This window comes from Hypanus sabinus, chromosome 15, assembly GCF_030144855.1.
Source record: "Hypanus sabinus isolate sHypSab1 chromosome 15, sHypSab1.hap1, whole genome shotgun sequence".
NCBI classification, from domain to species: Eukaryota; Metazoa; Chordata; class Chondrichthyes; order Myliobatiformes; family Dasyatidae; genus Hypanus; species Hypanus sabinus.
Window position 1 is genome coordinate 21595222 of NC_082720.1, and position 11963 is coordinate 21607184.

The 11963-nt window shown below is 38.8% G+C and overlaps 1 protein-coding gene across 5 annotated transcripts in view; it reads right to left on the bottom strand.

Moving 5' to 3' along the window:
- The window catches only part of LOC132405358 (drebrin-like), a 190145-nt gene extending 178679 nt beyond the window's left edge, over window positions 1-11466 (bottom strand). For 2 of the 5 annotated variants that reach the window (XM_059990107.1, XM_059990106.1), the window contains exon 1: window positions 11169-11236. Coding sequence is in view for 3 of the 5 variants with exons in the window: in XM_059990104.1 (XP_059846087.1) it covers window positions 11169-11266 (98 nt within the window). In the remaining 2 variants the exon portion in view is untranslated. Of the gene's footprint in view, window positions 1-11168 lie in introns of all 5 variants that reach the window. The other 3 variants (XM_059990104.1, XM_059990103.1, XM_059990105.1) reach the window with 3 other exon arrangements.
- Between the last annotated feature and the right edge of the window lie 497 nt (window positions 11467-11963).

The following is an 11963-nucleotide window of genomic DNA, read 5'->3' on the forward strand; positions in this document are numbered from 1 at the left end:
ACCTGGGTGTCAGCTGTGCTTCAGTTTGCAGCAGTCACAGCTGATTCACAAGTCCTGGGTTCAAATTCCACTCCACAGATTCTGAACAGAAAAACCTAGATTGACACTCTGGTACACTATCAAAAATGTTCTACAGCACATTGCTTAATGAAAATGTTTTAAAAGGTTCCATTGGAATATTTCAAATAGCATGGGCATTATCCTCTATTTCCTAACCAATAGTTATACTTTAATCAAGATGACTGAAACAGATTACTATCACAGCTTTATTTTTAGAGCTTGCTATATACATATTGATGGCCACAGATACTGTACATATATCACAATAGTGACTGCATTCAAAATGCACTTCATAGACCACAAAGCGCTATAGCAAATGCAAATATTTGCTCCTTTACCACATCCCCAAGAACCAAGACATCACTGAAGCTATGCAAAACCAGAAGTCTGGGGATTGTTTCCATGGCAACTTTGCACCCTCAGTAACTTCATTATTACACAGTTCTTAAAAAAGAAAGAGTACTTCAAAGCTATTATTAAATCATTGAAAACATTGGCAATTGACTGTCCTCACTCCTTTCCTCTCCCATCTTCAGTATTTCTTGTGTTGTTCACATCTTGGCACCACTGACCTCTGCACCTCCTACAATGCCATTTTCCCCCCTCAACTTTGGTTCTAGATATTTATCCATTCCTTGCCAGACTAACATCCTTTCAGCCACTTGTTCTTGAATAAGTAAATTCATTCATGGATGAACAAACAGTAAAGTAACCTAATGCTACAAAAATTGCTGTTATCTGTAAATTGATATCTAAAAAAATGTCAGTGGATAACCAGTGCAGGTAGCAATGATTTACCCTTGAAGTGTTTAGGCGCAATCGATTTATGTTCAGCCTTGGTATAAAGGTTGATATAAAGCATCAAAAACTTCAATTGCAAGTCCCAAACCAAAGAGCAATTTTTAAAAAATTAACAAAAAATTTAAAAAAACAAGAATATTAACTCATGAAATACCTGGGAATTGAACATTCAATTCAGAACTGCACAGAAGGAATTCTAGATCTCTTGAGGTTAAGAAAAAGGATGCGCTGAATGTTTGAAAACATTACAAATTACAAATCCTCAGAGCTAGACATGATATACCCCAGGATAGTAAGGGAAGAGTCTTTGAGTCCTTAATGACCATAGGAGTAGTACTACAAGATTAGAGGGTGACAAATGTTACTCCTTTGTTCAAGAAAGGTAATAGGTATAATCCTGGGAATTATAGACCAATGAGTATTCTTAGAGACAAGAAATATGAGCATGTGGAGAAGCATAGCCTGATCTGGGATAGTCAGCATGACATTGTGAGGGGCTGATCATACCTCATGAGCCCCACTGACTTTTACAAGAAAGGGACAAAACAAAGTGATGATGGTCAAGTGGTAGCTGTGGTGTACAAGGATTTTAGTAACAAGGTTCCCCATGATGAGCTCATTCAGAAAGTCAAGAGGCATGGGATCCAGGGAAAACCTGACTGCATGGATTTGGAATTGGTTTGCCCATAAAATGCAGAGGATGATAATAGCAGATGCAGCATATTTTGCCTGGAGATCTGTGGCTCGTGGTGTTCTGCTTGGATCCATTCTGGGATCTCTGCTCTTTGTGACTTCCATAAATTGACTTTAATGAGGAAGTGGAAGAATGGATTAATACCTCTGCAGATGATATAAAGGCTGGTGGTGTTGTGGATGGTGAAGAAGACTGTTTACAACAGGACAAAGACAGGATGCAGAGCTGGGCTGAGAAGTGGCAGATGGAGTTCAATCCAGGAAAAAATGTGATGCACTTTAGAAGGTTGACCTTGAAGGCAGAGTAATAGGTTCATGGCAAGATTCTTAGCCGTGTGGAGGACCTGAAGGATCTTGGGACTCCACATCCATAGATTCCTCAAAGCTGCTGCACGAGTTGATAGGGTGGTTAAGAAGATGCAAGATGCATTGACCTTCATTAGTTGGGACACGGAGTTCAAAAGCCATGATGGATGGCTTTTAAGACCACATTATAGGAAGTATTTGGAGGCTTGAGAGAGGGTAGAGTGGAGATTTACCATAATATTACATTGTTAAGAGAGTGCATGTCTTATGAGGAAAGGATGAGTGAGCCAGGATTTTTCTCTTTGGTGCAAATTAGGACGAGAGGTGACTTGATAGAGGTGTATATAATAAGAGGCCCAGATAGAATAGACAGCCAGCATCTTTCATCCAGGCAGCAATTACTAATAATGAGGGGGAACAATTTTTAAGTTATCTGAGGGAAGTATAGGGAGGATGTCACTGGTAGGCTTTTCTCCCCCCCAGACAGAGTGGTTAGTGCATGGAATGCACTGCTGAGGTGGTGATAGATGCAGATATGTTAGTGACTTTAAGAGACCCATTGATAGGTACAAGGATGAAACAAAAAATGAAGGGCTATGTGGAAAGGAAGGGTTAGATTAATCTTAGAGTAAATTAAAAGGTCAATTCAATGTCGCAGGCCAAAGGCCTTGTACTGTTCGATGCTTTCAACATGAAATATTGCATGTGTATCTTTAAGGCCAAAATTGAGGATGGTAGGAATTCCAAGATCTGAATGCAACATTCAAAATATTAATGCAATGTAAATGAGGGGTGTTAATTCACAGCAATCAAATGAAATAGATACACAATCATACCTCAGAGAAAAACAATTCAGTCTGAAAGGACTCGCAAAATCACAATATAGATACGGTCAGCAATTCAGTCTATTGTAGCTTAGCTGTCAAGTGGCCAACAACAGCATAAATATGGCTGCTGTATAATTCGAGTGCTTGTCTTTGCTAGCCTGGTCCAGGCCCATTACAAGCTTTGATCAGAAAATATCAGTCTTCTACTTTAACAATTACTTATACAGATTTATCTTTTTCACCTGGATTAAAGATAAATAAAACACAATAGAATACTTTCTCAGAGCTAAGAAGACTTTCAAGACTGCTTTGATCAGTGAATTTTCAATATTTTAATATCATTTTATGGCTTGTTTTTACACCACTTCCAGGTTTAAATACCTCTTTTTTAAGCCTCAATGACCAGGACTGGACACAATTGAAAAGAGTTATCAGATTATAATTGTGACATGCACTCATGAATTATCAAACTGATATTTTACTACCCATACAATAGTGACTTTGTTGAATATAGTTTTACAACGCCAATTGTAATGCCAATATGACCCAGGCAATATTTATTTTCCACTGTTACTTTACCATTGCCTTTGGAATATAGGCTTTGCTCCCCCCACCATTATATCTTCCTGTTAGATGCTCATTTACCCTCTGCTCAGAATACAGCTTCCCAATTTACACAGACTTCTAAACCTTTTTATGTGCTCTACAAATATATAACTTTTTAAATTATAAATGTATATCTGATAAAGTTCCTCATTCAACTGTAAGCTGGAAGATTGCTATCTTGGCATTTTTCCAATTTGTAAATCAATCACTTCTGCACTTTCCTCTTTTGCTCCTCCCAACCTTCAAGCATTGTGGTCTACCCATTCCTTCTCATCTTCAAAGACATAGCACTGAAATTAATTCTTATTTTTCAGAATGCATGGAATCCCAACTCTCTCTCATCCAACAACTGTTCTTAAATATTGAAAACGAAAAACCATCACAGTTTGGTTCTCTTGAGGGACTGACATTAAATTCACTAAAACACCTACTTCATTGGAACTTCACTCAAGAACAGCAATAACATCCTCTTATATAGCACCTAACATCCCAACATGTTAAACAGCATTATATATAAAAAATGACTGACAGGCAAATATTAGGGCAAATATCCAAATACTTTAAAAATCCTTACAGCTCTAGCTTGCTCGATAACAAGCATATTGGATATCCCATCACTTTTTGGAACCAACATAATTCAGCAGCTTGTATAAAAAAAATTTCTAAATGAGAAAGTGCAGTTAGATTTGAAGAAGCCAACTTGGAACCATAAAATAGCTTGATATAATGGACTGATGGATTTAATTGTTCCAGATTAATTGCAGCATGGCCAACTGTAATGCAGCACATTTGTAAGGCAAGAAATGGCAAAATGACAGCACTGTTGAAATCAACACAAAGGACACATCACTCCAGCTAGCCTTACCTTATCCATGTTCTCCTCAAAACCAACTTTTGATTCAAGTACTTAACAATTTATTTTCAACAGCACAAAGAATTTGCCTCCACTATTTTGATGGCAATGCATACTGGATCCTAACTACTTACTGCATAAGAAAATTTGTCATGTCACATTTGATTCTTTGGCCAGTTAACCTCATTCTACCCTCTCTGGTTCCTGATTGTTTACCAAAGGGATTTTTTTTTCCTTTTTATCCACTTCCTCCCAAACTTGCTCCATTCCAAATTATTCATAAACTTCTCTGTTCCATGAAGAACTCAACTTTTTCAAATTATCCACATAGCTAAAGTCCTCTAGAAAGGGCACAGGAGGGATTTAGTCAAAGGAATCACAGTACAACTCACTCCATGACCCCTTTAAAGCCTTGACAGTTTTCCTAAGTATTACGTTCATAACACCAGTTAAGGGTAAATTTTTTTTTAAAAAAAGAGGTTTATTGAGACTTCTTGGTTTTTGCACTCTATGCTTCTGTTCATGACGTCAAAGATTCTGTATGCTTCATATATATATATTCTCTGAATCTAAACTTAGTAATAAATTACAAACACTACAAACTATTTTTTCAAAAATATTTAAAAAATACATGTTAACTTTACAAATCTGATCAGAACACACATGTCCGTATCAGTCCTAATTCTGTTTCTGAGTTTCCAAGAGCTTCCCAATAGCAAAATTGTAGCTGGGTTTCTTCTTGCACTACTTTTTCCAGTATGGATGTAGAATTTGCAATTCTCCATTCCTTTGACACCAACCCACATCCACAGGATCATCTAACCTAACACCCACCTCTCACTTACCCTGTTGCTGTGGCTACAACATGCAGTGCTCAACAATCGTGCTGAAAACACCAAGTTCAGTGAGCAACAGATTAAACACCATTCAACAAACATTGGCACAAGAGGAAAGTTACATAACTAATGCCAAGCCATTTAGTTTAGATTAATATCTGGATTAGAGGGCTATGGCCCAAGTACAGGCAAGATAGAACTAGGCAGAAGACCAGTATGGACTAGATGGGCCTGCTGGATGGGAGAATTAAGGCAGTCAAACAGTCTTTTGACTTTAAAAGAATTCTTTGTATTTGGCATTTTTTTCTAACTCCAAGCTTCAGTCTGAATAAAGCAATTGCTTCATGACCTCAGCTGCCAAAAAGTGCAAGTAAACACTTTTTGAACTGCAGATAACATCCAATTATAACACTTGATCAAAGTTTGAATCAGCTGATCAACTAATTAGCTTCCAATGTCTGTGAAGATGAGTGAATAAGGAGGTAGCAAAAACAATGTCAAAGAATATCCTTTTACCACTTATTTCAGTACCAGGCTATTGTGAGCTCCGATGCAGATTTCCGCTACTTTAATTAGGAGGACGTACAAAAAAGTGTGCTATTGGATGGCACACTTTAACTTTCCAGGTTTTTGATTAGATCATAGTGAAATTTCATAAATAGGTAATTTTAATTTCCTCCCACAAATTGATATAATACGTAAACATGTATAAGCTCTCCCCCCCCATCCAGAGTAGCGGAATCTTAAACAAGGCAACGTAGATTTAAAGTCCAGGCAGGGTAGATTTAAAAGGAATTTGAAGGGGCAAGATCCCCTCCCGCCCCAAACACACAATAGATGGTGGGTACAGTATATGGTACCAGCTGCCACAGAGGTAGAAGCAGTAGAACATAGAACAATACAGAACAGTACAGGCCCTTTAGCCCATAATGCTGTGCCGACCCTGCCTCCCATATAACCCTCCACCTTAAATTCTTCCATATACCTGTCCAGTAGTCTCTTAAATTTCTCTGGTGTATCTGCCTCCACCACTGACTCAGGCAGTGCATTCCACGCACCACCACTCTCTGAGTAAAAAACCTTCCTCTAATATCCCCCTTCAACTTTCCACCCCTTACCAAATAAGTAGTGAGGTAGTGCTCATGGGTTCAATGTCCATTCAGAAATCAGATGGCAGAGGGGAAGAAGTTGTTCATAAATCACTGTGTGTGTACTTTCACAATTCTGTATCTCCTTCCTAATAGTAGCAATGAGAAGAGGCCATGTCCTGGGTGATGGGGGATCTTAATAATGGATGCTGCCTTTTTGAGGAATCGCTCCTTGAAGATGGCCTGGATATTATGGATGATAGGAAATGTTTAGAGGAACATGGACAAACACAGGCAAATGGATTATCATTGAGAGGCATGGTGATCAACATGGACAAGTTGGGCCAAAGGGCCTATTTCCATGTAGTATAACTCTGAATCAAAACCTGTCTTAATCTTCTTACATACACACCTCAGAACTAGTAACCACAAGAGATATGCATTTTGCATATTTAGTTCCACTGACTTCCAACAAGCAAAGTCAAATTTTGCTCCTTTTGTTTTATTTATGGAATTATTGCATTTTTAAGTCATGGATAACAATTAGAACATTTAAGCAACTTATATTCACATCACTTAAGTTGCAGGACATGGATACCTTTGTCACCCATTCCCCTAGGTTTAATTGCACAGCAAAGCACTGTGACTGCAAGGGAAGGGCAAATGCTGGGTACTCTTGACAAGTGGATCATTTTATGACCATGTCTTTGACACCTTAATCAGAAGTCATAAACAAAACGAGATACTTATCTGACTGGACCAGTGAATACCTGCTATAATACTCAAACTAGCAGAGTGCATATTCAGCCACTGACCTGTCATCTCTCTACCTGTCATTATCAACACCATTACGGCAATTAATCAGGGTTATCTTGTCACCATGCTCCTTCCTTGTACAGAACACCAGCAGTTGCCCATGCAGCAAGTCTCCCCTCTCCACGACACCGATGTTGTCCAAGGGAAGGGCAAGGGCCAATACAGCTTGCCACCAGTGTCATCACAGGAGTTGCCAGAATGAGGTTGAAGGCAACGTCAGACTGCCTTAGGAACTCCAGCTCCAGATTTGTCCTCAGGGTTTACTCCCAAAGCCTTTCCCATGAGTGGGTATGGCCACAAGGCCATATTATTCAGTAACGCATTATATTAACAAATTTCAAAATTATGTTAACATTACATTTTAAAAATTCCAGTTACACTGCAACAAAGGCTACGTGAGTAGGAGCATTTCAGTTACTGCGCAGCTGTGCACCTGCACAGCTTAGAGGGAACAGTGATCACCCCAGAACAACAAAATGTTGATAAGGCTATACGTCAATAGAAAAGCAAGAAGGCCTTTGTATCCATGAACATCGAAAATTTGGCAAAGAGGCAGATGCAAATTCACATTTTGCATACTTTTGAAGAGAACGACATCCCAGGGAACAGATTTGTATGCAATTACTACAGAAGGAACTCCTTGCAGTTGGCTAAAAGAGCAAGTCAATACAAGGGTCTGACTAAACTAATCTTTCTCAGTAGTTAAAGAACTTTTCTCCATGTTAATTCCATCCATCTGAGCCGAGATTTCTCTCAACACTCGAAGTTGCAGTGAGCAGAATCATCTATGATACTTATCTGACTTCATAAAAAAACTTTGATTCTGTAACTGATCTCATGTCATGAGCCTTAACACCTCAGAACCCATAGAATTGGAGGGGAAATAAATCATCCTCAGCCCTGAGAGATTAAGAGGAATGAAGGTGATATCATAGTTATAAGGTCAGTTCAGATGTCAAATATGATGCTGAAGTCCTAAACCAGCTGGTCCTGTCTAATGATGTTCAGAAAGGAGATAAAAAGATAGATAACAAAAGCTTTTGTCCTCCCAGTCACTAGCATGAGAAAACTCTGCCTCATTCAAGACTGGATATCAGAAATGCAGTTTGACAACACAGAGGCAATTGTAAGGAGCAACAGAATGAAAATGACTGAAGGAAATTCTCTGATTACTGTATGTATGAGCAGTTAATAACCAAGAAAGGGAAGTCATACTCAGCTGGATTGTGGAAGACAGCATTGGAGGATTATCCATTATGCTGTATTAAATGCCTCAGAGACCAAGAAAGCTGAAGGATAATGCACAAGGTCAGTTACTAAAGACCTAAATGAGAACGCCCTTGCATTACAAAATACTTAAAAGCATCTGATTTCTAAATGTGAAATACAGAACAGATAATATTTCATTAAAATATTACACATCAGGAAGATGACTGTCTCTGATCAAAGAGTCAATTTCCTAAATAATGACAGGACACACATCTCGGTCAAATACTCTCATTTAAGGAATTTTCAAAATGATGGTTAAAATGTTGCACAGGGAGATGATTGAACAACAAACAAAATCTTGCGATTTTAAAAAAGCCATGTATTTGTACATTTAAAAAAATATCGAAGTCCACATGTATGGACAGAGTATATTTTTATAATCTATGATAAAAGTACAATTTTTTTTTAAATATAAAGGCCTAACCAGAGTTTCCTTATGCACTAATACCACCCAGGACTTAGCCAAGATCAAACCATACTGGAATCACCGCAGCAAGTGCAGACTCAAAAACTTCAATATATCACAGGAATCAATCACAAAATACCAATCAGTCAAGTAAAATGGAAGAGATCAGGTTAGTTTATATTAAGGTGGTTTGCAAGGATATGCTTGTCAATGAAATGAAAGCTACACAGACTTGGCAGATCCAGGTGAAGGTATAAGAACAGATCTATGAAGCAGACATTGCTGATAATGAATAATATGATTGATTCAGAATTAAAATCATGTTTGCCAAAGAAAGGCCTGACAAATAAGGTGGTCTAAACAAACACAAGCTACTACTACAGTTCAAAGTAAATTATCAAAGTACATATGTACAACCCTGAGATTCAACCAGAGAATAGAATGAATAAGATTTACAGAAAAAAAATCTGAAATACAAGATAAAAGGCAGGGAATAAGTACACAAGGGGAAATAGTAACAGGAGAGACCAGTAAACAACAAAAATGATGGCTCTCTAATGGAAAAGCCTACAGCTTTATGTGGAAATCAATTGCACATTTTCATCAGCTTTTCAAACAAAAACACAAAAGTGCATTGTAACTTTTCTCCATAAAAATCTGACTGATTCTAACACTATGTTGGAACCTGTTCCAGCTGAGGAACTGAGAAAGGATCTCGGAGGCATGAACTGGATGGTGCACATTTCGAATGAGCTGCTCAAAATAGTTGTTGAGGTGGGCAGCTTAGCAACATTTAAAAGTGTAAAGTGTAAGGACAGTGAGGGAATGTGAGAATAATGACCAAAGCATGAAAGCATTAAAAATAAAGAGATGCAAACGAGACAAGAACTTGCATAGAAGGAACTTTTGTACAAATTCTGTTATTCTGAATTTTCAAGTGATTAACATATTTTAGCTTGATTATATTTGCCTTAGTAACACAGGCTGATTAGAAATGATTCCCCATTCAAGAGTGAGCAAAATTGCAAAAACCAAATTTGGCACCAGGTGGAGAGGTCTGTGCACTAGGTCCATAGGATATAATTTAATGGCATAAAATCTGGGCTGAGCAAGCAATGTGTTATACACATCCGATCTTCTGCCATATGAAGGTCCTTGTCCAGTTCTTTTATGGGAAAGTTCTCCAAAATGGATGTGACTTTGATGAGATAGAATAAAGGTATTAATCCAGAGATTAAGAATATGCAGACAAATCATTTGAAGCTTTAATACTGAAGTACTTCTGTGTGGTTTTCATTTAAACACAAACCATGGGCCCCAGGAAAAGACTGTAATCCACTTTGCTGCTAAAGCAATTTCCATATTATTTAACCATTACTGAAAACCACATGTACAACACACAATGCCATAATTTTTATAACATTCCCTTCAGACTGACTAGGTTGCCTAGGCAACGAGTGATGCAAATACTTTTACGTTTTTCCGTGTTTTAAAAATAAAATTGATTACTTTTGCTGAGAAGGCTTGAAATGCAATTCAAAAATCATTTGCTAATCACATAATCTTATCTCCATGTCCTATTATAATTAGTCATACCAACTGCATTATCTGTCATAAATCACGGAAGACGCTGGTCAATGGAATAACCATTATAGTCTCATAACTCCGTTAAAATGAACAATTGCAATAGACGTTGCACATGGCGAATAGATAAGGCGCACAAAGCATTGGTCACACTGCAGAGATATTGAGGTACCGAAATGAGCCCTAATAAAAGTGCGCGTGGGTGGTAGTGTTGAAAGGCGGTGGGCGGGCAGAGACATAAATTGCGGTCTGATTTGCATCTGATCAGCTACGTGATCCTTTCAGTCTGCGTTACAATGTAACAAAGAAAAAGGTTTGCGCTTTACTGACTGTCACCTATCGGTAATCACAGGGCGGTGGAAGAAGAGATTTGTCCATCACACAACAGCCTGCAGGCTCATATTCTTCGACACAGCAACTTCCGACCAGAAGCAGAGCGAATCAGGCGCCGCAGGTACTGGCGTCGCCCTCTATTACCACCAGTGATTACCCAGTTCATTGCAAGCAGCATTTTATATTTCACAACTGAAACAATTAAAGGTTAACTATAAAAAATATTTCAGTAAATATAAATAAATCCCAAATCGCACTTTAAGAAGCATGGCTAACTGCAGATTTTTCACGGTTATGTTAAGCAAAGTTATTTCAAGGGTATCGAGGACGATTCCTAAATAGGCATACCATTAATTAAGACAACTCAATATTTAATCAGTTATAAAATTACTATAGAGTTAATTCAAATATTTATTTCATAACACATACACCATATACAACTTGCTACTAATTAAATTTGTATTTATATGTTGTATCCTGATATTTCCTCGCATCCGATGATGCCCTATTGTTCGCCCGGAGCGAGGCGCTGGTGCATTTCCCAAGTCTGCAATAGGAGGTAATCCCCAAAGCCGGAATCTGCTATGATTTACCGTCTGCATCCCTCTCCATCTCCATCCCCAACTCCCGTTCCACTGCTTGCCCCTGGTCCTACTATATCCCGACGGCTCTGTGCCGAGATCCCCTTACCAGTCGGTGGAGGTCTTCTCGTTGATGACATCCTCATAGGCTGTGAGTAAAGCGAGTCTGTTATTACTAAGATTGAGCGCCATGGTCCCTGCTCCCATTGAGATCTTTCCGGCTCTGAAGCTGCAGCTGCGCTCGCTCTAAAACTGAACAAAGACTCCCCCCGCACTGCGCCGGGTCCTAGTGCCTGGGATGGTATCCGCCCGACTCTGAAACTGAACAAAGGCTCCTCCTTCCCTGCGACGGGTCCTAGTGCCAGCACTTTGCCCGCCCCAATCCAAAACTGAACAAAGGCTCTTCTGACACTTTGCATCCGGACTACAATTTGCTTTATAATCCGTTCTTTCTAAAGAGGAACCAACGACTCCTCCCCAATAGGCGGGATCCTAATCCTAACATTTCCCCGGCATGAAATTGAACAAAATTTGCCCTACTTCTCTTCTTGTTCTGGGCAAATTTCCCAAATTTCACAGGGTCCTAGTGCTATACATACGGCCCCACCTTGAATCGGAACAAAGACCCATTGCTCAGCACTCCTCTTTCATAGTGATCGTGGTCCTCTGGAAGTACATACTACTCTGAAAATGAACTGATGAGTTCTTGTGCACTGCAGAAGATTCTATTGTTTACCTTCCCAGCGCGGAAACTGAACAAAGGATTCTTGCATATGATAACTGGTCCTTGTGTCTGCCACTCTTGAACTGAAAATAAGGAACCCTTTGTAGTGGGCATAGATACCTTGCCCTAGTCCATTCAAATCAAACAATGACAACTTTCTCACTAAAAAAAAAATTAATG